At 37.1% G+C, this 26,359-nt stretch overlaps 1 protein-coding gene across 1 annotated transcript in view; it reads left to right on the forward strand.

Annotated features, from left to right (window-relative positions):
- Nucleotides 1-26,359, forward strand: part of AP3B1 (adaptor related protein complex 3 subunit beta 1) — a 154,960-nt gene that overhangs the window by 111,799 nt on the left and 16,802 nt on the right. The window contains exons 23-25 of the mRNA XM_069001009.1: nucleotides 12,418-12,649; nucleotides 15,481-15,565; nucleotides 24,384-24,481. Coding sequence (XP_068857110.1) covers nucleotides 12,418-12,649; nucleotides 15,481-15,565; nucleotides 24,384-24,481 — 415 coding nt within the window. The remainder of the gene's footprint in view (nucleotides 1-12,417; nucleotides 12,650-15,480; nucleotides 15,566-24,383; nucleotides 24,482-26,359) is intronic.

Consider the following 26,359-nt stretch of genomic DNA (forward strand, 5'->3'; position numbering starts at 1 on the left):
ATGTGAATTTATATGTCACCTAGAATGCTGTCAGTATAAGTTTATGTAACCCACATTAAATATACGTAATAGTCAATTCAGCTTTATTACAACTGTATGCCTCACACATTACTTTTTTGAAGCGTGCAGAAAGAACTATTTTTTAAACTGTCTATGCAATAGCTGTTCAGCAAGTTATAATATTTCAATTTCCCTGTATCATACATAAAATTGATAAACATAGAAAACTGAGTTTTCCAATGTTAACACTTCTTACACTTCATCTGCAGGACAGCATTGTGAGATTATGATGAGTATTTTGAGGACTATACATCAGAATAGGAAGGAAAAACTTTGAGCTTTTCGGTGGAAATTATTAAAAATACAACTTCTCATTGTCTCTGCATTCAAAGACTCCTGCTATTATACCAAATATTCTTTAGAAGCCTCCTTCCTTCATCTGCATCTATGAATTGTGTGTGGGCTTTTTTAAATGACTGATTATAGCTTTGAATTTTTGTACTGGAGAATGACTCTCAAAAACCATAGGGGTTCTTTATCATTTTAAATCATGCCATTCCAGTTCCACATATATTTAACTATCCAGAGAGTCTGTAAGCCTTGAAATTAAATTCTACTTGTTAAATATAGATGCAAATAGAAGTAAATGCTTTTTAACTAATAAAATGTCTTGATCTCTGAAATTTTGAATTTCTTTTAGATTGGCATACCTGAAAAAGTAAATAACCAGGTTTTGGTTGATGCATGTAGGACTGCATCTTGTCACTTTTACTTGAAGAGTCACCATGACATGGAATGAAGCACCTGGTGTTCAAATTATAATACTGAGATTTTTGTCCAAAAATGTTAAGAATAAAACTTTTTCAAAAAAATAAATATTGGGTCATTGAAAGTAAAAGCTAAGCATGGGGCTAACTCCACCAGTGGAGAGATGTTACTGCTGCTAGGCCATATCTTCCCTGTTGTGCACTAGTAGTATGTTGCCACATGACTTGTAGGGTAGCAGTACAGGGTTAGTAAATTCAAGGACATTGCAGTTGTTAAAATAGGGTGACTTGGAATCTTTCAAATTATGTCAATGCAGATGCATTTTAATGTGCTCTAAAAGTTCTTGCTAACAGTTGCAGGAAGGGGATACCCTCCATTATGCACCTCCAAGCGTGTTGAAATTGTTTTTAAAAAGCTTGGTAAGCAATGTGCCATTGTGTTCTCAAATCAGAATGATTTGGAAATGTTTTCAGCCCTCTTGTGCCATAGACTCTGGAGACTATTGGAGAGACAGAAAGAAGACTCTTTAAAAGGCTGTTGAACAGCGCTATGATTAAACACTGTGTCATCAGAGAGATGAGTTTTTAAAAGCTTGCTTTAGTCCAGACTTCCCCCTTATTTTTACATGCTTTTCTCCTAATGGCTTCGTGAACAGGGCCTTGGCATACTAAGACTAAAAAAGTAGTTCTAGAATGTTAGTACTTAATATTGGTTTCTGTGCAGTTGATAAAAATTTTCATTTTTAACTTTTGTTCACTTGGGTTAAGAAACATTTCCATCTTTATATGGTTGCAAGTGTTGCTTGTTGTTTCTAGTCTCTGGCATCTATGTTCTTGATTTGAAGATGACAGAAGAATGGGGGAAAGGCACATTTGTAAGAAAGGAGGTTTGTGTAAAACTTTACTATTATTACTTTGGAATGTTTTATGAAAAAATGTACAAAAATCATTCTAATGTTTACACTGAAGGATCTTTGTAACACCAGCAGCATTAGAATGTATGCTTGCTACGTGAATCATAAATTTGAACTACTATGAAATACATTTGTGTACTAAAAGATGTTTTAAAATGGACTAAATTTTAATAAAAGGTCATTGTTACAGTCTTCCTGCTTCTGCATTTATGCTCAGTAAGCTAACAATCTGTGGCAGTCTTAGACAATAGTAGCAGTAATACTCTACATTAGCAGTACCAAGATAATTTCAAAAGTAGATGAGAAAAAGTTACCTACCTAATTTGCTATCAGTCATCAACATAGTTAAGGGTCTTAACCATGGCCACAGCTACTGGATGCGTTCAGTGTCTGTGTACATACAGTGGAGCCTTCATTAGAGACATCTGTAGGGTGAGGTTTTTGACTGCAGCATGCTGTCCTTGGTGTTGCTTGCATTGCTCTGAGCAGTGTGGATGGGATCAAGTGGTGTTTCTTCTTACAAGTGTGAGAATAAAGGTCCTTATGAAGGATGAATATGTCATTTGACACCACAGATTTTGTTTCTGAGTCAAAAAAATAGAAATGTGCTTTTAAATTTAAACAAATGAACTTAAAGTAATTTGTTACAAATAAATCTCTTCATTGCTTAACAGACTACTAATTGTAGTGCATGATTTTTTTTCATGCTTTTTAAGGATGAAAAACAAAGCTTAAGGAAAACAAAACACAGAAAAACTATATGTTAGCATGGCCTCAGGTCAGCTGTAATTTTTTGCAGTCTAAGGATTATGGATTTGTTTAGGTTAAAATATTATGCGTGTAATTAAATAAAACTTGAAGAAAATTGGCACATCAGTATCGTGTATAAGAGATGAAGTGTGGTACACACAGAGATGTAGTGTGGTACACACAGATTCTTCTGCATTGAGAAACTGCTGATGCAGATGTCTATGTGCAGTGAGTTCAATGCTTATTTCAGGTTTTTGTCCTTGTGAGGGGTCTACTGTGCATTAGGATCATCCTGATAAAAGCCAAAATAACATGTTGCATTCTTCAACAACAATGTAGTGAATGAGATTCAGATATAGTTGTACGAAGGTGGCAAAGATGTAATTTACATTTTGGCATTCATAAATACCTGTAGTAGATTGCAAATATAGTGTAGTGAAGGCAGAATGCACATTGACTTGTGGGTAATACTGTGTAGAAGTGTTTTGATTATATTATACAGTTATCCTGACACCTGATTTCCTTTTCTGGGGAAAAATTTGAGCTAGATGTTTCTGTTGAAAGGAACCAATATGCAGGAGTTGTTACAGTATAAACCTAACTGTAAGATTATACGTTATGGCCAGTAGAGTTCAGTATGTTTTCACTTTAGAGGTCTCCAGAGTGCTGGCTGTGTGCCAAAAATCAAAATAATATACTAGAAACCATTTGTAGGAACTTCTTTGAAGTCATTTAGACTCAATGCCAAAATCTATATTAATCCCTCTCAGCAATGTCCACTATTTCAAATTCATAATTAGGATGCAAGGTGAGGCTGACACCTTACTCTGTTTTTCTAACTCCTAAACTACTACAGGTAATCATAGAATCAAAGAATCATTGAGGTTGAAAAAGATCATTGAGTCCAGCTGCAAACCTAACACTGCCGAGGCCACCGCTAAACCATGTCCCAAAGTGCAGTCCTCAGACTTTGCAGTTTAGTGGTCAGTGGAAGAATGGAATCACAGAATTGAAGTAAATTACTTGGTTTTGTATTGGGAGAGTGCCTTTTCCTTGAAAATGACACCTAATGACTAAGTGTTTCATGCTGCTTCATGAAAGTTTCACATATGCATCAGCCACCAGACCATCTGCTTTTCACCTCATAGAAGCATACAAGGGACAAAAGGATAGAAAATTTTGGGGTCTCCCATGCACAAATGTGAATTTCACCAGTTTAAGTGCAGGAATTTTCTTTTAGTATTATTGCAAAAAAATTTTTCCTTGGTATCTCCTAAAGCCCTTTTTGTAGTCCTCTAATGATCTAATGAAGCAGACCTTCTGGGGGAGAATGTATACTTCTGAATTTATACCAAGGTTTGTATGTAATTATACCAAGGTAATTATGTGACTAGCTTTAGCCCTTTTTTTATGTGTGTTTAAAAACTCTAACTTAATCATGGGAATATTCCCATTTTGTTGCTACTGAACTTCTTTCTTATGTGCTGTTTTAAAAGATTTTACTAATATTTTCATTGGATTATTCATGTGATTCATTATGCTCAGCAGAAGAAAAAGGCAAAGATGCCAAATCTCAAATAAAACCAGGTGTTATTGTAATACAAAGCTTTAGGCTCTATTATTTATGCAAAATGCAAGCTGTCTCACTGGCCCCCAGTTACACAGAACAGGTGCACACTCCATTTTGAAAGTTCTTGATTAGTCTGGTATGGAATTACTGGAGTTTTCTGCTGTTCATGAACTCCACATTAAGGCCCAATTCTGGTTCCTTTTTATCATATAGTCATTTTTATGCTCAAAGAGCAATACTTTTTATTGATATAGAGTAACTGCAATTCTCTCTAGTTGATTCTGTTTTAAGAAAACCATAGAAAAATCTAAGGGGTATAAAAGTATTTAAAAATGGATAATTCAGTATTACGGAAGATTTTGATCATCCCTAGGTCCACAGCTTATATCTGTGAGGAGGTGGAAAGCCTGTGGGTAGGAGCCAGAGACCGAGGCTACAAAGGGAATCTTGTGGCTGGGGTCGGCTACAGCCACCTGACCAAGGGCAGGCCACTGACAAAACCTTGGCTCCAGCCACAGGAGGTGTTGTGCCCGCAGGGTCTTGTCCTGCGGGGGGAACTCAGCCACCCCAGCAGCTGTTGGGAAAGTAGCTCAGAGGGCTGTAGGCAATCCAGGAGACTCCTGGAATGCGTGGAGGATAACTTTCTGACCAGGTGATAGACAGCCCTGCCAGAGGGAATGTGCTCCAGGATCTGTTGGTCACCAGTGCCAGTGAGCTAACTGGGACACGAAGATTGGAGGCAGCCTGGGCAGCAGGGATCATGCCCTGGTGGAGTGTGCAGTCCTGAGGGATAGGGGTTGGGTAAGGAGTAAAAGTTGGCTCTTGAACTTTAGGAAAGCAGCTTCCAGTCCTTTGGGAACCTAGTCAGTGGGATCCCTTGACAGACTGCCCTCAGGGACAAGGGAGTAGAAGAGAGCTGGCAGATCTTTAAGGAACTCTGCCATAGAGTGTAAGAGCTGGCAATCCCCAGGAGCGAGGAATCAGACATGGAGGGCAAGAGACAGGCATGGCTGAGTAGGAACTTGCTGGTGAAAATTGAGGGAAAGAAGCAAATGCACAGGCAGTGGAAACTGGGACAAGTGACCTAGGAACTGTTTATAGATGAAGCACAGCTGTGTAAGGAGGGGATGAGGAAGGCCAAGACAACAAAACTGGAACTGAAGCTGGCAAGGGACACAAAGAATAATGGGAAGGGCTTCTAAAGGTATGTTAACTAGGAAAGGAAGGTCAAAGAAGGAGGAGTACCCTCTCTGATAAACTAACACTGGAAAACTGTTAACAAAGAGAAGGCTGAGTGCTTAACAGCTTTTGTCTCAGTCTTCGATGGGAAACTCTTCCCACACCTCTTGACTGGATGGATAACAGGGTGAGGACTGGTAGAGCAAAGTCCCTCCTGCTGTAAGAGAAGTGTGTGACCACCTGAGGAACCTGAAGGAGATGCATCCCAGAGTCCTGATGTAGTTGCCAACCCACTCTCCATGACATTTGAAAAGTCATGGCAGTCAGGGCAAGTCCCAGGTGACTGGAAAATGGAAAACATGGATCCATCTTCAAGAAGAGACAAAATGAAGACCCTGGGAACTACTGACCTGTCAGCCTCACCTCTGTGCCTGGGAAGATGATGGAACAGATCCTCCTGGAGGCTGTGCTAAGGCATGTGGGGGATGGGAAGGTGGTTTGGAACAGCCATCATGGTTGCAGGAATGGCAAATCCTGTCTGACGAAGCTAGTGGCTTTCTATGATGGAGTGATGCTTATGTGGACAGGGGAAGGGTTTCAGATGTCATTTTTCTGGACTTCTGTAAAGCTTTTGACGCAGTTCACCACAAGTGGGAGAAGTTGGGATAAGGGGAGGAGGCTGGGGTAATGGAAATACCATCACAAGGGGGCAGACTGGGATGAAGTGCAGTGTGGGGATCAGATGGGATCCAGGGGTGAAATGGGATAAGGGAACAAGTGGAATTCCCCTGCCTTTTTGGGCCCTCTTCATCCTGCCCTCCTGCTCTCCCTGTTTTGCTTCCCCGTCTATCTAATTGGAGAGATGGATTTGATGAGTGGAATGTTAGATGGGTAAGAAAGTGTTTGGATGGCCACATCCAGAGGGTGGTGTTCAGTGTCTGAGAGTCCTGATGGACATCAGTGACAAAGTGGTGTCCCTCAGGGACTAGTGTTATTTAATAGCTTAATTAATGACATAGACAAAGGGATCAAATGCACCCTCTGCAAATTTGCAGATGACATGAAGTGAAGTGGTACGGTTGCTACACCTGAGGAACAGAATGCCAGAGGCACATGGACAAGTTCTAGGAGGGAGCTCGTGGGAATCTCATTAAGTTTACCAAGGCAAAGTGCAAGGTGCTGCACCTGGGTCAGAGCAACCCTGGTATCAGCCCAGGCTGGGGGATGGACAGATCAGAGCAGCCCTGCCCAGAAGGACTTGGGGGTGCTGGTGGGTGAGAGGCTGGACATGACCCAGCCATGGGCACTCACAGCCCAGAGAGCCAAACGTGTCCTGGGCTGCATCCAAAGCAGCAGGGCCAGCAGGGCCAGGGAGGGGATTCTGCCCCTCTGCCCTGCTCTGCTGAGACCCCACCTGCAGTGCTGCATCCAGCTCTGGGGTCCCAGCACAGGAAGGACATGGAGATGTTGGAGCAAGTCCAGAGGAGGCCAACAAGAGGAATAGAGGGGAATGGAATACCTCACCTATGAGGAAACGTTGGAAAAGGGAGAGCTTTGGAGTGACTTAATTGCAGCCTTCTGGTACCTGAAGGCAGCCTACCAGAAAGATGGAGAGGGACTTTTTACAAGAGCATGTAGTGACAGGATAAGGGGGATGGATTCAAACTGAAAGAGGGCAGGTTTAGATTAGGTATTGGGAAGAAATTCTGTTCTGTGAGGGTGCTGAGCAGGTTGTCCAGTCAAGCTGTGAATACTCCATCCCTGGCAGTGTTCAAGGCCAGGTTGGATGGAGCTCTGAGCAACCTGGTCTAGTGAAGGGTGTGCTACCCATGGCAGGGGTGTTAAAACTTGATATCTTTATGGTCCATTCCAACCCGAGCCATTCAATGAGCACATGATTCTTCTTGAAAGGGTGATTTGAGACCATACAAATATTACAATAAAAAAAAAAGGCAGAGAAACAATTTTGGCAGCTTTACAGAGGCAGACTATGGGCAGCATAATAAAAGTGGTCTTTTTGCATGAGATTCATCTCTGGATGATTTAAAAATCAGTGAAGCTATTTGAGCAGTTTGGGGTTTTATTTCTTTTGGTTTTTATTTTCCTTGCAAGGTTTTGGAGAAAAAAGTATTTATCAATATCAAAATCAAGTAAGAATTTTTGAAACTCATATTCTAATGTCTGAAATTGTCTAAAATCACTGACAGTTTAAAGGTACAATCATTAATATGGTAATTTTCAATTAGCCTCATTGACATGTTAATAATTAAGGGAAGTGTAGAGCCTAAAAGTTGGTGACAATGCAAAAAGAAGGGAGTTAGGATGTATTAGAAATTGAAGGCGTTCCTAGCAGACATGGCTTTTAGAAGGTATTTAGTAGATGTAGAGCAGCTAAACATACCTTTGGTGGAAAATGTTTTCCAGAATTCAGCATAATGTCCTTGAGTGTCTGTATGTCTAGATAAATTAGCCCAAATTGAATGATGGTATCCAGTTGCTTTTCTTAGATTGTACATAATAGGAGCTAGCTTCCTTCTTTGGTTTCCTTCCTCCCTGTCGGAGGGATTCTATCATTACTTTGGCAATCCAGAGTATTGTGATTTAGGGGTGCTGTAACGTTGGTATTTCCAACAGCCTTTTGAAATAATGCAGACTAGGATGCTGACATTCTTTGCTTGCATTTTATTTTACCTTTTTATGAAATATTAGTTATTTTTGTAAGAGCTGTAAAAGGGAGACATTGCCTTGGGACTGTGAGTAATATATAACTATTAATTGTGCAAAAGATCATGTTTCCTGCCAGTAGTTGAATTTTATTTTTCTGATTTTCCATCTTTCTTATAATAGTATAAAATTATAGTTAAGGTGCTCTCATTGCTTCAGTTGAAAGATCACGTAAATGTGGCTGTGCTATGTGATAGCCCTTCTCCTCTTAGCTGTTGCAGAGTTACTGGAGCATAGCCTCACCATGAGTGTGAGAGAGATTATAGCTCGCACAGCTCAGTAGGTAATTCTTGGATTATGTCATGGATATTGCCAGTAGGAGGATTACTTAGATTAAATGATGTAGTTTGCTTTAACAGGATGTAAATTAGAGGAATAGAATTATAATTTTCATCATCCTTAGAAGCAAATATTTTTTTCCAATAACATGTTTTATCCAAATATATATATATTTATGAATTAGGATCAAGAATTAATCTGTGTTCATTATTGCAGGATTTTTAAACTAAGGAACAAATACAAAAGAAAACAAATAGAATTTTGTGTCTGCAGTAATAGAAGTATTGGTAATAACAATGCTTCTTTAAGGTCCCTCCCAGCCCAAACCATTCTGATTCTGTGGTGATTCTATGGTACTTTGTACAGGAGTGTATGTCCGCCTCTGTTTTCTGTAGTAGGTTTAATAAGCCATGTAGTGCTTCTTATTTTAAATAATAATGGAAAACAGTTTTTTGTATTGATGTAAGCTTAATTAATAAGGACTTACTGAGCTTGCAAAAGGAAACATGTTCTTATTGGGAGGATTCTGTGGTTTGTGACTAGTCAGCTCAGTTGCGATAAGAAAAGCCAGAACTACTACTATCATGATCTTACACTTTTCACATTTTTTCCCCATGATTAAAAGTGGGGGGCAGGGGGGCAGAATCCTAATGTTGCTCTTGTTCTTATACAAGAACTAGTTTAAAAATACTTGCAGTTCTTTGAGGGTGATGAATTATCTTTCAACATGTGCAGTCAGCCTTTTGGCCAGTCTGACTGGTACCAAGGCAGTGTAACTATACGGTATTACTGTGGAGTCCCTACATGTGGTTGCTTTCAGTCAAAATGGGGTGGGAGGACAGTCAATATTTTAATTTTTTTTACTGTCTTTCTAAACAGCTGTATAAAAAAAAGTTTTGCAAGTTCAATCTTAATAGTCTAAACCCCAAAAAGCAGACACGCTCTGTCATAAAATAACTATTAGTGACTAGTTTGTATCCTATAAATCTAACTTGAGTTGATAATATGGTCCATTACCAGCTAACTGCACAGAGTATTTTTCATTTTACACTCTTCAGTTACTTTTTAGTGAAGTGTTAAAAAATATGAAGCTTTTCTCCTCTCTAAAATTGCACACTGTCTGTCTGTTATTAGGGAGATAACAGCTCTTATAAATGTTTCAGTAAGCGTTAAGTAGACAGTTATGTGCACTCTCATTCCACGCTTATTTGCTTACTGTAATAAACTGATAAAATATGTGTGGTTTGTCTCTGTGTATCTGCAGGCATCATGAGTCACATAGATTTCCTTTAGAAATAATGTTGTGTCTGCAGAATTGATTGGTTATTTTCATAAACCATCCAAAGGTACACCAACGACTTCTATTATTTAAACATATGCTGTGTAAGATTTGTAGGAGATTATCTCCTGGTTAGTAGATGGTTCTTGTTCTGTTAACTCTGTGTGGTTTTACTTTAACCCCAGAGTGATTGCAGGTATCTGCCCCATGGGTTTTTTTGCAACTGCATAAAAAATTTTGGGATTAAAACAAAAAACTGTTTACCAGACTGATACCGCTGTTAAATACATCACATTACAGTCACATCAGCCTCTGTCAGCTCAAAATCCTTGCTAGCAAGGCAAGGCAAGGCTTTGAAAACCCCTATTTTCCAGAATTAAATTGCTTTGTTCAACATACATATGTTTTATTTCTAGTACTGCCACATTAAATGCAAGTGAAAATTAATGTTCTGTAGGAAGAAAGATGACTTAAACATATTGTCATTATTCTGAGTGTCCTTTGTGTTTTTGTTGCTATGTATAGTATGAAGTTGGAAATAGAAGTGAATGGGCTCACAAATGAAATTATTACTGAAACAAGAAGTAATGCTGAAGGGGGGCATGGATGAAAATCTCTAGAAATCACAGAAAGGATTCAGTAAAACTTGAATTGGTGCTACAATTTAAGTATAGTGAGAGTTCTTTTCTCTATGTGTATTCATTTTGGAGCAGCTCATCCTGGGTGCCATCACGCAGCACATGCAGGACAACCAGGGGATCTGGCCCAGCCAGCACAGGTTTGTAAAAGGCAAAGGTCCAAAAAGGCTGAGGCCAGTGGTGTGAGGTTCAACAAGGCCCAGTGCCAGGTCCTGCCCTTGGGTCACAACAACCCCAGGCAGTGCCACAGGCTGGGGCAGAGTGGCTGGAAAGGGCCCACAGGAAAAGGACCTGGGGGTGCTGGTGACAGTGACTGAACATGAGCCAGGGTGTGCCCAGGTGGCCAAGAAGGCCAATGGCATCCTGGCCTGGATCAGCAACAGTGTGGCCAGCAGGACCAGGGCAGGGACTGTCCCCCTGTACTCAGCACTGGTCAGGTCACCACTGGTGAGGCCACATCTCAAAGCCTGTGTCCAGTTTTGGGCCCCGTAGTTCAAGAGGGTTGTTCTGTTGCTGGAGCGAGTCCAGAGAAGGGACATGGAGCTGGTGAAGACTTTGGAGCATACTATGAGGAACAGCTGAGGGAGCTGGGGGTTTTTAGCCTGGAGAAAAGGAGGCTCAGGAGTGACCTCACACTCTACAAGTGCCTGAAAGGAGGGTGTAGCCAGGTGGGGGTTGGCCTCATCTCCCAGGTAAATAACAGAACAAGAGGAAATGGCTTCAAGTTGTGCCAGGGTAGGTTTAGGTTGGGTATTATGAAAAAATTTCTTCACTGAAAGAATTATCAACCATTGGAACAGGTTGTCCAGGGAAGTGGCAGAATTCTTGGGAGTCTTCAGAAAGCATGTGAGTGTGACACCTGGGAACATGGTTTACTGAAGATGGCAGGGCTGGCTTTACAGTTGGACACAGATCTTAGAGGTCTTTTCCAGCCTTAATGGTTCTATGATTCTGTGTATCTACATGGTGGACTTCTGATTACTATTAATTAATTAATAAAGCCAGCCATAAGTTAACACAAAGAAGCTAGTGTACTTCAAAATACTTGTGTTAACATGAATTAAACATATATCCTAAACTTGTTAATGTAAAATGGGAGAACCATTTCATGAAATAATTCTTCTATTATGCATGTCCTGTTCAAATTGAATTAAATATTCAAAGTTAGAGGCTAAGCTTAAAATTAAAAATAAGGTTTAAATTCCCTCTTAAGACTTTAATTTTGTTCATTACTTGAGCAATGGTTTAACTAACATGCTAATTTGACTGCTAGTAACCTCTTACTGTTATTGTCTCTTTCTGTGTACCAATAAGATATTCATTATTCAAAGTACTTCCTTCATTATTTCATGACAGCTGAGGTTTTTTTGAGAGTTTGACCTTGTCAGTTATATTTCTAGAAAACTAAGCAGACTATTAATCTGTGAAAGTTTGGGACTTCTATTCAAAGATGTTTTGAATTTTCAGTAACTGTGAAGGTCCATACAAATTACACCTTTTCCATTAATTTTGCATTAGCTGTAAATCTGGTCATGTGATGTCACAGGTCATTTTTTTATAAATATAATTTAAAGTAACCCTAATCTTTCCTTAAAACTTGTGTAAAGAATTCAAATTCACTTGTCTGCATGTTTCTGCATATGCCTGACTTTTGTACTTTTGAGCTCATGATTTCCTTGTCAGTAGTGTCTGGGAATTTGTTTGCACACTGAATGTTTTTCTTTCATTCTATTTCTGCTGGATAGAATGGACCCAAGCATCCTTGGGATTTCTCTTATTGCTTTTAGCGGCAAGACTATTTTTAAAGTGTCAGCATCCTTCTGCTCTATATAACTATGTTTTTACTACTTCACCAGTGTAATTGTTAGGCAACATTTTTTGTGGTTTTAACAAGAGAAACAGAAGACAATTTCTCACTATGTTTCACATTACACAATGAGCTTGGGAATACCCTTGGGTTCTGATGCACAGAATGTTTCTTTTTGGAAAAAATGTAACTATTTAACTGTAACTCTTAAAAAAATCTATAATTTAATAGCTAACTGTAAAGCTAAAAAATTTGAAAACAGATTTATAGTGGAAAGTGAGATGGATACAACAAAGTTATTTTCAGCACCAGAAATGTTTTAGGCTCTGTTATCTAGTATCTATTACTGCAATTTGTTTATGCATTTGAATATGTCCTTACATGTTTATGTTCACTAAAATTCCAACTCGAAAGCAGGTGCTCTAGCTGAGTGAAAAGTGCAATATTCAGTTGTCGTTTTTACTGTTCTTGACTTGCAGCATTTGCCAGCTGTTGTGTTGTACTTAACAGGTGGCTACGCAAGTCTCAGTGCCAACAAAAACACATGAACTGCTTCATCGAATGAGTGGGAAAGGATTAGCAGCTCATTATCACTTCTCAAGACAGCCAGGCATTTTTGGTGATCATATGGTACCTGTGCAAGTGACAGTAACAAACACAACTGATCAGAAGATCGAGAATATTCACATTGGGGAGAAGAAGTTACCTCCAGGCATGAGGATGCATGAGTTTAACCCAATAGGTAACCATATCCTATGTTACAAAATCTTTATGGTAATCTTCAGCAGAATTTCAAATACAGGAAAGTGGTTTTGCATAGTTACATGTATACTCATATATGTGTGTGTGGCAGATGGGGGTTAGGTATACACACACACACTCACTCATGCAACTATCCACTTGAAGGGATAAAATCTTTCTGCATCCCTACAAACTTTGATTCTCCTACTGTCTTAGTCTAGACTGGCTATTATGGGCTACTATTAAGAATGAGGTTCTGACTTTTATATTCACAATTATTTTCTTACCAAGTTTTAAATAAATCTGTAGATGTATTATTTATATCAGTGGCTCGGAACACTGTCATTTTTTCCCATGTCATCTTATGGCAGTAAAGTGGAAGTGTACATTTTAATTTATCTTGTATGTACCATAGTTCCACAGAGTATGTCTGCTTAGACAAGATAAAAAGCAGTGTATAGTCAGACCTGACCTAGTTTTACTTTCTGTCTTCTGATCAGGATGGTTTTTGGCTAAATTTCTGTTCGTGGACAAGAGTATAAAACCCGAGAAAGAAAACAGATCACAGCAAGTTTTTTTCAAAAGTAGTGCTTGTGTACACAACCTGCTTTCTTTTCTCAGCAGCTCTTTATTTTAGGATATTGTGGTGTAGTCGGAAGGAGCAAGTGTTTCTGTTTCATAATACAAATTCTTCTCCTTCAATGATCTACATTATTATGTGAATATGTATCACAGTAGAAGAATACAGGAACATGTTCTTAAAACACAATAGTGAAATAAAGAGTTCGTTGTAAGTAGCTAAGCTCTTTGTATTAAATGGCTCTAAGCTATTGAAATACTTTTTTTTTAACATTTAAAAGATTATACAGATTTACATCAAATAGCTACAGAAACAATTGTCCATGCTATAGTTTATTTCAGAGTTAAAATTAATAATAATAATAATAATAATAGTTTGCATCTTGATAATGATACATACTTTATCAAGGCAATTACTTTTAAAACTCTATTAATTTTTATTTAAGTGAACTTTGTGCTTATTCCTCAAAATAAGTCCAGCTCAGAATTATGAAGTCAAGTTAGTTTTGCTTTATTTTATATCCCTGCCTGTAAACATTTGAAGAAATAAAGCACAAAGGCTTACAAGTAGAGATCTAGTAATACTATAAATCAGATCAGGAGATACCATACCCACAATAACAGTCAATTAAAAGTAGCATTCACTTGTCTCCCATAAAAATATGGGGAAAAAAAGGTGGAATTAATAAATTATCCCCTTCAGGTTCCTTGAGCTCTGCAAAACAATCCTACCCTTCCAGGTATTTATTTCCCGAAGAAAGACATTGTGGTATCTGTTCTGGAAAGCTGTTGGTTTCTTCTGCAGAAATAAGCTATCCATGATCTGTAGTTCTTCCAAAAATGTTATTTTTCTTGCTAGAATGCAAATTTTCTGTATTCTTTGTCACTTTATCCAGAACTAAGCCTATATACCCTGTTCCTACTACATTTTATGTTTTCAGCATTTGGAAAACATGTCCTATAATTTACCCAGCAGACCAAATAGGAGAAGTGTCAGTATAGACAGGTATTCCTACTGGAGTGTAAGTCTAGTTTTGCCTCAGTCACTGAAATTACTGTTGGCAATTGTCCTGATTCTTCCAGTAGAAATGGTTCAAATTATTTCACCCGAGTCCCTGTGCACAACATTTTCTTGTTGCTAAGTGTGTTTGAAAGTCCCTTTGGAAACATTAAACTCAAAGACTTTGGTAAAGTTTATTCTGTATTTGAGCTGTAACCTGTGATCTTTCAATGCTTTACACAGACTCATTGGAATACTTTGTTTTATATTCACTTCCTAGTGTTAGTTTAGACTTTGCCAGCGGCATCAACTCCATGTTTTCTGTATTTTTACAAACTTAACCTGGATTTAGTTAAATTTTGATACATTTTGTCATGTAGCAGCTGTCTACTTTCAGTTCCTGAAAAGTATCAGATACATTATGAATAATCTGCAAATCAGACATTTTTCTGCCTGCCCAATCCTTTTTATTTGAATTCCTCTCTTTTAACTGTGCTTGCAGCTCTTTGTTGTAATCTTGAGAAGACAAAGTCTACTTCAGTGCTTCTTTTATGTAAAGAGCTTACAAGGAAAAGCCTTTAAAGAAAGCTTTATCTCTACAACATTAAGGAAACAGTGTAGTGATTTGGCTGAGAATCTGAGTATGTCTCTTGATACACTGTCAAGAGTGTCTCAGTCTGCACTGCTTGTGTGGCGCAGAGTGATCTTCCATTTAGTGTTCATACTCTTTCTTCTCCCTTCCAACTAATGCAAGTGGAATATTGAGAGATGAGTAAACCACAGTAATTATGAAATAGTTTTAATTCAACTTATTTTCCATTACTGTGTGTATTAATTAAGAATTTATTAATATTTGTTGTGTTTTGCTATTTACTAACTAAATCTGCAAACCACTGTTATTGAAAATGAAATCTCAGTGCTGGATCTATACACAATTAAAAGGATGTCACTTCAATATTTTTTCTATAAATAATTTTCCTTGCTTTTCTGATACAAAGCCTTATTTAGTTGGTGGGGCTGTAAGACTGAAATGGCAACGTTTCATGTGCATTAACTGGGTGAGAGATGGGATTCAGGACACTTACACATGCGTGACATTTGGGTGGTACCTACTTGTAATAAAACTACAACTATTGGATTTTTTCTTACAGAGGTTTTTGGGGGTTATAATTATGTGAAGTTTGGGGAGTTGCACCTGAGGTCTTCTGTTGCCTTGCGTGGGTACTTGACGTGTTAAAAATCTCTTCATGCAGAGTGCCTTGAGCCTGGAGGATCCCTTACTGCTACAATGGGTATTGACTTCTGTGATTCTACCCAGACAGCCAGTTTCCAGTTATGGTAAGTTCTTGGCAGGGGAGGGTAATTTTTTGCTCCTGGAAGGCAAAAGTAGTGTTTATTGGAAGTCTCCTTGGCAGCAGCAGGCTCGCTGTTTTCTTTAAATATTCAAAGAATTAAACAAAACTTACAGCATGATGTATATCCAAGATGTTTTTAGAGAAATACCACATTACTAGTGTTCAGTTTTACTTTTAGAAGGTTTATTTTTTTGTCCCACTCTTCTTGTGAGTCTTCTTATTAACACCATCTTGAAAGGAGCAGTCATGTCTGACTGTTCTTCTGTAGTGTTTTGTGTGTGTTCTTTCTTGTAAGAAACGGCAAGTCAAAATGGCACATAGTTTGAGCAGTTTTACTACCCTGAATGTTTATTATGGCTATTTGTGGTCATTGTAACATGACTGCCTGAAAACAACCCCAAAATTTCCCAGCCAAAGAAGTTTATTTCTCATGCTGTAGATTCTTTTAATTGAATAGTGAGAATGAAACCAAGTAACTGGCTGGCCAGCTAAATCCAGACTAACATGCCTGATGTACATTTTCAGTGCTTGTTATTGGTGTGTGGAAGGTCCTCCTTCTGCATTCTAGGCTAACAGGGAACCCATTCACCCAGTGAGAATTGTGTTACAAATTAGCATTTGAAACCTTGGTAATTTACAGTAGCAATGTCCCAACATTGGGAAAGAGTGGATGGGAGAAAATGCTGCAGCTTCTTCTGGGAGCTTTTCAGGTTTATATAATCTTTGAAACTGTGCAAAAGCACTTTACAGATCTGCACAATTTTTTTCTTTTTAACATATTTTGAAATAATGGGTTTTTTACATGTTTTATTGCAAGAAGCACTGCTTTCAATATGCAGCACAAAAAAAGGGATATTGAATGGACATTCACATAGCTGCATTTCACTTTCAGGGAAACCCTTTGTGAAAGTCCTTTAGAAAATTTCTGTAGCAATTTTAGCGTACTCCTACTAAGCACAGCTTGTTCAACTTACAGGTTATTGAAGATGAAAATAATAATATCATAAAAATCCTAATAATAGACATGTACCCAAGTGACTCCTAAAGTACCACTGCTAAAATTATGTTTCTTGTTTTACGGGCAAGGAGGTTTTACTATTGGATTTTTTTCTGTCCATTTCCCCAACCTTTCCCTGTACAATGGATGCTCCTGCATAGTCAGTTTACACATATTTGTACTCCAGGCAAAATGTCTGCAGCATGTAGTTTATGCACATCACGTTGTTACAGCCGGTCTGTATGCTGTTTGCTGGAATCTGGAAACAGCTTTGAACTGTTGCCTGATATTTGTTTGGGAAGGAGGTTGCCTTGTAGGCAGTGCAATTTCAAAATTACTTCAAAATTATAGACTCTCTTTTCCCAAATATATTTTGAGTTTTATAAAATAGAATACACTCAGCTTATCAAGGAGGAACATTCTTTTTTAAATAAAGCAGTTATTTTTCTTTTAAGTACATATTTTCAGTCTAGCAATGATTTGATTTTTAACTTACACCATTTATTGCTAAGAATCTTAGCAGTGATGAGGATAAGCAATGTAGCATAACACATTGATTTTATGCAGATCATCACCTTTATGTTTTGGGAGGTCTGCTGTATTAGTGATATATAAAAACTGATTACTTTCTCCAACATTGCCTAGTAATTGTTTATTATTTTCCTATTAGACAAACAAGACAGATCAATATTCCTGAACACCAACCAGACTATGAGTAACATCACTGTAAATAGATTTGCCTCAGACCTCAGTGGTGTATTCATTTTAATGATTTAGACAATGTGAGTCCAATGACAAAGCGCTCAAGCTAAGTTTAAAATTAAATTAAGGATAGGAATTGCTTACTTTGTTCCTTTGCTAATTGATAGGGCCTTGTTTCTTTGCCATTAGTTCCTAGAAAATAGTATAAAAATAGGTAAAATATTCTTTGCATTGAATTTGCTATTTTACTCTGAAAATATATTTTGTTCAAAATCCTACTGATCTTCAGTATCACTGAAGAGATTGTGCAGTGTGATTTTTTGGGAGCAATGTCTCAAAGAACTCGGCTACAGCCTTTGTAACTTGTCATACTTTTTAAAAAGCTGTTATCCAAAAGAAGGAATGACTTCTAGAAGTTTGTCAAAACATAGTTGAAATACTGTGCACACAAAGGTGATGATATTCTCATATTTCCTATTAACATGTCTCTATGAAAGATGTCAGTTATTTTGTGTTTTTGCTAGAAGCATGTTCAGCAGTAAAGTGTTCCTGATCATAACAATTTTCTTTACGCTGTTCTTAGAGGAGCACTTTATCTTGCATCAAATGTAATTGATCCTGAAGCAGTGTAATCACAATTACTCACTTTCTTAATTGGCCTGCCCAAAATCAGAAAATGGAAACCGATCGGCAGTGTTTAAATCAATAGCTTTGTAGTAAAGCTTGTGGGGGTAGGGACATAGTGGTAATGGGTAGATCAATTGGTCTTAGATGCCAATCATGGACTGTGTGTTTTGCATAGCAAACACTACCCTTCTGCTTAAGGATGTGCTGTTGTACTAGTGGTTCGATAAATACAAACTATATAAAGAAAAAAAAACTAACATGCGTCATACAATATTTAGATCTTTTTCTGAATTTGTTGTACAAGTCAAGGACAATGAAGGAGAAACTGCATTATAGAGGTTTGAAGGAATGAGCTTTGAAAGACCTCCCTCTCAAATACTATTTTTTGTAAGCAAACCTTACCAAGATCACACATCTAATTAAAATGAGGTAAAGCGCCTTAACTTGAAAACTGTGCCTAATGCGTTTATTTAGAATGTGTATTAGGATGTTCACAGCATGTACTTGTAAGGAGAACATCTCTTCATTGTTATTTTTCTTGTGCCACCTCCTTGCAGAGGCAGCTATTTCAGCCACACTGGTGTTCTGCATGATAATGCCTCTCAAGCAGAAAGTTAAAGAGGAATAAATGGAGGAACTTGGTCTTTTAAAAGATTTTTTGAGTGTTATTCTGTTTTTGTGTTACTTTGTTGTCATTTTGCAAGCAGGATATACACAGCTTAGAAGTTTAAAGCGGTTTGTTATTGGCTAACTCACCTGCAATGTAGGTTGCTAGCTTGTTGAATTCTAGTTAAATTTTAGTATATTCACCATCCAAGTAAGAGACCTGAGCCTTAGCTAAGCAGGTAGGCATCAGTTGAGCAGAGGAAAGGTTGGAATGGATCCTTGATATGACAGACAATCTGCAGTATTCCACTGACTGTGGAATTACTTCTTTTTTTTTCCCCATGTCAGATTTTAAAGCTTTCCACATCGGTGTGTTCTTTCTTGAATCTATGAGCTCCTAGTGTTCACCATTTCAACAGTCCTACCACTGTCTCTTGTGTTATCTTTGTTGTCTTGCATGTCTCTACTTTTCAGATATTCTCAAGTCTTTCTCTCAGCTTACTAGTTTTTTGAGATGTCTGAACAAAGATCTGGGAGCTTTGCCATGTCAGAATTTGGCCATGGATCCTTGGAATGAAAATATTTGAATCCCTTAAGATGGAAGACAAGTAAGGTTATAGAGACAGAGAGTTACAGCATATACATGCCCTTATTCTATTTTGTTTATATGTATTTAGCATTATGAATTCCTGTCTGTGTTTGTAAAACTCAGTAGGCAAATCTCCGATTTCTTGTAGGTATCTGACGAATAACTAAAGACAAAGGGGAGATGTCCTTTTACAACATTGAAAGCTGGAGAGGAGAGCTTGTCTTTACTTCTTGTTTCTTATTCTTTTCATCCCCTCTTTTCCAGATTATCTTGGCTGTTCCCAAAACCATGAAAGAAACACAGTTCTAAACATAAAATTAATTTATGGAGTATGTGTTCTCTCCTTTTTTCTGTTCTTTTGAAAAGTATATAGGGAGTTGTTTAGCTTTCTTTGAAACTGGTGTAGGGGAGATGTCCATGCCATGCATCTCTCTCCCTAGTTTTCTCAAGGTTTAAGTACAAAGAATACAATCAGAGCTCCCAAGAAGAAAGAGAAATCAAATGAAAGCAACAGCTTCTGTGCCTTCCATTCTTTTTCAGAATAATTAGATAATTGGAAAATAGCATGACATATGACAGAGGCTATTAACTGTTTACCTTATATTGGCATTTCTTACGTCCCAGTGTCATCAGAAGGACCCTCTCCTTGTGAAGAGGAGAATACATACTCTTCTACAGTTGTTATGCTGATAGAAAAGACTGTTCACTTAATCTGTCCTGTACTATATAAAGAAAACATTTTGCTGATTACTCCAGAAGTTTGGTATAGCTGAAAGAATCTAGCAATTTCTTAAATGAAGTAAATTCTGTGAATGAGATTTGAAAACTTTGTTCAATTTGTTCTCTGCGACTTCCGTCTTACTGTAGAAGCTTTTGCTCTAAATTTTATTTTCAAAGGAAGAGATTTTTTGCAGCATGAAATTCACTTACTTCACTCTGTGTTCATGTAGAAATCTTCCCAAGCAGAACTTCTACCTGCAAAGCGGAGTAAATTAAGAGGGTCGGTTGGGTAGCAGTCAGTATTTTTGCTGAGTGCAAGCATGCATTCAGGTGTCGATGCTTGCACAAAAGCATCTGATTAAAATTATGTAGTGGGATATGTTATGGAATATATTAAAAGCTAATGTTAGAGATGCAGGACTGTCTTCACATCACTGTCACTTGCATTTTCACTTTTTTCTTGCTGTTTCCTTCCCTAGTGCTTTGTCAGCAGATCACCAAGTTGCTTATAGATGTAAGACAAGCAATCTGGTACTCTTCTCTTTATTTCATTACTCTAAAGTAGTCAGTTGGCCCTATTCCAGAACACAATTATGCCAAGATAAATAACTGACCTGGAATAAACAAGGCTGGACATGTACAACTGCTTTCATTTGTTCTATTGCTTTGGCCTTTTTTTCCCATAAAAGCAGGATGCAGTCCTTTCCTTTCTTCAGCAAGACTATGAATCAAGTCTCTGATACTTCTCTATTCCATGTTTTATTTTTCAGGAACTTAATTCTCTCTTAGTGTTGCTCTTCCTCTTATGTTCTTCTTTTGATCATTTGTGGAGATTTTTGTGAATACAAGACAAAAATAGTATGCTGGTTTGGGATAGATATATTCAGCTGCTCTGGGAGTGAAACAAAAAAGGATAGTATAAAGAGCAAGAAGAACATTCCCCAGTCTATTTAAAATAATAATTTATTAAAACCTTGGAAATTAAGACTTTACCACTGCTGTTGTGGAATTTTAATAGAACTCATTCACAAGTGTTAGTATTTACTTTAGTTTTGAAGAAGATTTTGCCATCACTGTTCTCAAGTCTTCTGTTATGGTAGAAAACTTCTTTACCAGGAACCCTGCAGAGCCAATTCTTAAAAAAAAAACAAAACAAAACAAAACAACAAACTGAGAGAAGAGAGGGAGAATAGCCAAGGGTTTCAAATGACAGGTGCTAGCTGCTCCCACTCCATCTGCAGATATCTACAGAAAACTTTAAACTGTGCATCTTCTAAAGGGTTGAATGTTAGTCTTGCAGTGTCATTTATCATGGAGCTAGTAAGTCTCCCTTTGTTCCTATGGGAGCATTATTGTCTCTCATTTGTTCATCATGATACGTGCATCAGAAGATAAATTCATGTGATCCTTGAAATTGAATCATGGAAGTGATGTAAGTCTTTTAAAAATACAATATGTACAGTTTAATAGTTTTTAAGGAATAAGTAAGAGTAACAATTTCTAATATTGTTTGCCTATAAGTTCACAATTGAATACATAACAGGTTTTGCAAGGTACTATTGGCAAGGTACTGTTGTCAGACATCCCCAACTGTTTGATCCTTTTAGAGCTTCTTCTAAGGACTTTTCATTAAGTATTCATGTCCCTCTAAGGCTGTAACTTACCAGCTGCACTTGCTGATACCAGAAAATGCAGTCTTTCATTTTTGAAACCTTAAAACACATTCTGTTGGTGTGAGAACCTTTGGGTATTTTTTCCAGTAAGTTTCTTCACCTTGATTTTCCAGGAAAGTGAAAGACACACCACTTTAGAGATGCTTCAGTGCATCTTGGACCAGTTCTCCAGCAGATTTTTAGAAGTTAATGTAGTTTGTTGTTTAAGCATCCTTTATACTAATTACAGTCTCGAAAATATAAATGAATGAGTTAAATACACTGAAATTTAGTTCCCTAGGTATTGGGGGAAGTTAAGTAGTTGTGTTGCAAGCCTCAATTTTATTCTCAGACTTCTCCATTTAATATCTGATTAAATCTTCATCTTTGGAGATACTCAGAGCTCAAATGGACAAGGCCATGAGCAAAGTGGGCTAAGGTGGCCCTTACTTAGGCAACAGGTAGAACCAGGTGAATTCCTAATGCCCCTTCTGAATTGTTTTGTGGTTCTATGGAATTATGAAGTAACTTTTGTTAAATTAGCTATTATGAGCTCTCTAATATAAAGATTTAATAAAAGAGATGCAGATCAATAAACGAAAACTGTATATTTAATCTGTGAAGTGTCTGATAAAGAGAATCTGTTAGGAGGGGTGAATTTTGCTAGGTGAGAAAGAAATTTACTGAAGCACGCTGGAATTAAAGTAATGCAAAGTAGCCCAGATGGTGACTAAAGTGAAATTAAGAACAAAGTGGTTTTGAAGAACAACTAGCAATCAGAATTTCTGTTTGTAGGCTATGAAGAGTTCATGTTTTATCAAAGAATATGTATTATCTATTTATTCACTAGAGGAAATGGAAGTGGCATGTTTGTTAACAGCAGAAGGTGTCAAGTGGTCCTCTTGAGCAGTTACAGACATAAAAAACCCAAGCTGTAATCATGCTTTTATTCCTTCTTATTGTGAAAATATTGTTATAAGCATTAAAGCAATCTAATGATTGATGTGATCAGTCAAGATTATGTATAAATGGCACCTCCAGTCAATGTAGGACATAAATCATTGTACACAAAATGGTTTATCTGTTTCATGCTGAATTATGTAGAGCACATCTTGCTTAAATATGAAATGTAACATTGGTGAACAATAAGTTGAACGGTGTCAGTGAAGGTATTGTTGGAAGTGTTAGTCTTATAGTCCAAGTAGTAGATATGAACAGCAAAAATTTAATGAGGCGGTTGATTAAAGACCCTTCCATCAGCTCTTAAGCTGATTGAGTTCTTAATCACTTTTCAAAGGAAAAATTAAAGAAAAAAATACTTCTTGCTTATTTTACTGTGCACTTAATCAGGCTAGCCAATCAAACAATCCCTGGTCTTTTATTATAATAATGACTTTAGAGATGGATGGCATTTAAAGTAGTACAGGGGAAAAAAGTAGTACAGGGGGAAAAAAAGTTTGAATTTGTTAGCTTTTTAAAGCAGCGCTTAATAAATGATTCTTTATAAAGGAAGTAGTAGCAAGTTTGAAGGGATTGTTCCCCCATATGTTTACTAAATAGCAGTTCTCAAAAAAGCATAGATGTCCAGTTTTATTTGAACAGCCCATACTTGAGACTGCACCGATAAGCATAATGATAACACATCAGAAGCTAGAAAACAAGAATGTACTAGTTCCTAGGCATTTCCTTCTGAAAATGGGTAATTATGATAAGTATTAGAATTTTGAGTAGTAGGACTGCAATATGCTTTTCTGTTTCCAGGTGGCTTGTCTTGCATCTTTAGGAGGGAGACTCATGTGTTTTCTATAGTACTGGCCTGTAGTGCTGTTTGTTTTCCATCAGCCTATCTTGTTTCAGAACTTTGAAGTTGCAGACTTATAAAAATATCAGTAACACATGTTTTAGGTTAATTTAAATAACAGGGATGTTAACTGATGAAATATATTTTCCATTCAAATGATTGTATCATTATATTTAAGTAAGATATCTGAGGCATATCACCAATCAATATATATTGGCTATTTGGTACAAGAGCAAAAAAAAAAAAAAAAAAAGAAAAGCGTTCTTTTCTAAAAATTTCTCAGACCTTAAAGCATTAACAATGATTCCAAGTGGATGTACTGATCCTGAATTTGTAGGCAAATCCCTTATGGTACAGTTAGTCAATGAAACATAGCAGAGTGAATGTATCTTGAGTTTCTGTAGCCTTGAAGAAGTCTAAGACAAAATAGTTAGAAACTTAGAGAATTGAATGGATAGTCAGAGGAAGTTCACTTTATGATACTTATTTCTTAAGGAGAAATGTATAACATTTGATAGTATTATGAAACTCTGCCATTAAGAAAACCGCCTCAAGTTCTACAGTTTTCCACCATGCCTTTACATTAACCAGTATGCTGTGTGATTTTGTTTAAATATAACAAATACTGTAAAATTGAAGTTATCAAAAATATTTCTTCTTTACTAATGTATTTTTTTGTTTGGAGTGTTTGTGGGTTTTTTTCAGACAGCATCATCCTTTTGTCTGGAATTACACCTTTCCTATCTTTAGCTGTATTTCTAGGACAGCTGTAGCTGGTGAAGGGACATGTAACAGTTCTTCTAAAGGATTTATAAAATGCACAATAAATTGTTCTTTGCAAGCATTTAGTTTGAGTGTGATGCTTTGTAGATTACGAATAAACATTGATATGAGTAAAAGTTACATTTTCAGAAATACAAGACCATGCATACCATGTTTGTACTGGAGGAAATGGATCAGCTTTACTAATTACTAAGGTGGAAATCATACAGGTAGTTCTTATAGATTTTAAGACTTTAAAGATTTCACAGAAAATTTGGAGCTGATATGTATGTATTAATCTGTGTTGAAGCACTTGATTTATTATCTGTAATTTCTCTTTTCTAGCACAAAGGATGATCATTTCAACGTTAACATTCAACCCTCTGTTGGAGAACTGCTCTTGCCTGTCACTATGTCAGAGAAAGATTTTAAGAAGGAGCAAGGTGAGAAATACTTCAGCACTTCAGTAAATATATTTGGATGGGAAGAGGGCTACATGCCTTTCAGTTTCCAAGCATGGAGCAAGTGCTTCCAGTTGTAGGTGGTTGAGTTAGCCACTGTTAGTATTCAGTCTGACAATACTAAGTAGTTTAAAAATGTCTTAAAGAGGATGTGCAGTGATATGATGCAGTCTTTAAAGGGTCAAAGCCCACCCTTTACCGTGAAACAGTTTTTCAGCTCAAAGAGTTTTGGCTTCCTATCATGAAGTGTGAGTGCCTTTCCTACTAGCAGTAGTGCAGAAACTTGGGATGCCAGCTCAAGGAAATAAACCATTTATACATTGGTATTGCATCAGTTTTTACTATTCTTTTTTCCAATACTAATTTTAAATTCTATTAGTGTACCTGTTCCTCAGCAACTTTGAAGATGATTTTGATCTTTTCAGTTTCAAACACTTTATATATTAAAAAATACTCTTGATGGAATACTGTTTTAGAATGGTTACATGGTTTTTATACTTCTGCCTTCTACTAATATTGTGTCTTTAAAGAATGTAAGTCTTTGGTGCTAGTCCAGACACAAACCCCCCATAAGAGCTTTTAGTGACTTGAATATTTGATTCAAAATAATTAGAGAAAATTTTGCTTAGGTTTGACCACATGTTAAATGGAATAGTCAATACTTCTGTCCTTAATTTAGATATGATTCTTGGATATTTTAAAATATAAGTGGTTACATTTTGGATGCACTCAAAGATAGTAGTGTTTACTCATCTATTTCAATGTATGGGGATTTACATGTGTATGTCTCTTCACATTGAGATGAGAATATGCTCATGGGATCCTGTCTCATTGTATAAGGCTCAGAAACTCAGTATATCCATCATGCAGTCAAGAACACCAATGAATAATGTTATGTACTATTAGTTATTGCTTTTGAGCATTTTTTTGCTTTTGTGTTGTTGAGTTATTGAGAAAGCAGTTTAAATACTGTCTAGATCATTTGCAGTTAAGTTTATGGCTGCAGTGAAAAGTTAGGATTGTGCTTTGTTTTCGTAACCAATTGATACTTATTTGCTGTTCTTACCCTTTGCTGGCTAAAGCCTGCCTTTCTGCTTTATACCTGCTCAGCAAACCAAGGTGAGTGATTGAATGAGGCTGTGGCACATTTATTTTAAACTATTCCCTTCTAAAAATTGTAGCTGAGGTTGTAGTGAAAACAAGGCAAGTTACTGTGCTTCTTGCCTCCCTGTTTTTATGTTTGCTTGCTTTGTGGTATTCTGATAGAGTTTTTGTATGCTTTACTGTGACTGAGGGCTTCTTTTCCTCCTGACTGGCCATACAGAACCATGAGCACATAGAAGAAGTGTACTTGGAGAATAGCTGTGGTCCTCTGTGGAGTTGTTGCCAAAATTCCTTTTTCTTCTGCCATTTTACTTCTATGGTTGTTGATTATTTGTCTGAATAAATCTGGCAGCTGTTTGCTATGTTTAATAGAGCAGAAAGGCTACTCTGAATAAAGCTATTTGAAAATTTGTTTATATGAAGTATTTGTAAATCCATGAAGGTCTCTTGGCATTTCTGTATCGCTTGTTCTGTCTTCCTGAATTCATTCTTTGAAGCAGGACTTTGCAGGCTGGCAAATTTACCACAGGTTTAAAAACCTTTCCTATTGCATCTTTTCTCGTGTGGATATCAGCTGTATCAGAATATTCTTGGTAACAGAGGTCTCAATTCTACATTTTGCATAAGTATTTATTACAAAGATCTAGGAACAGGAAGCATAGGGGAAGAATTACTTTGTGTTCTTGCTGAATGAAAAATCAAAATTACAATAATAAATGCAGGGCAATTTAGAAGTTGGTATATATTATTCTGTTT

This window comes from Aphelocoma coerulescens, assembly GCF_041296385.1.
Source record: "Aphelocoma coerulescens isolate FSJ_1873_10779 chromosome Z unlocalized genomic scaffold, UR_Acoe_1.0 ChrZ, whole genome shotgun sequence".
Taxonomy (NCBI): Eukaryota; Metazoa; Chordata; class Aves; order Passeriformes; family Corvidae; genus Aphelocoma; species Aphelocoma coerulescens.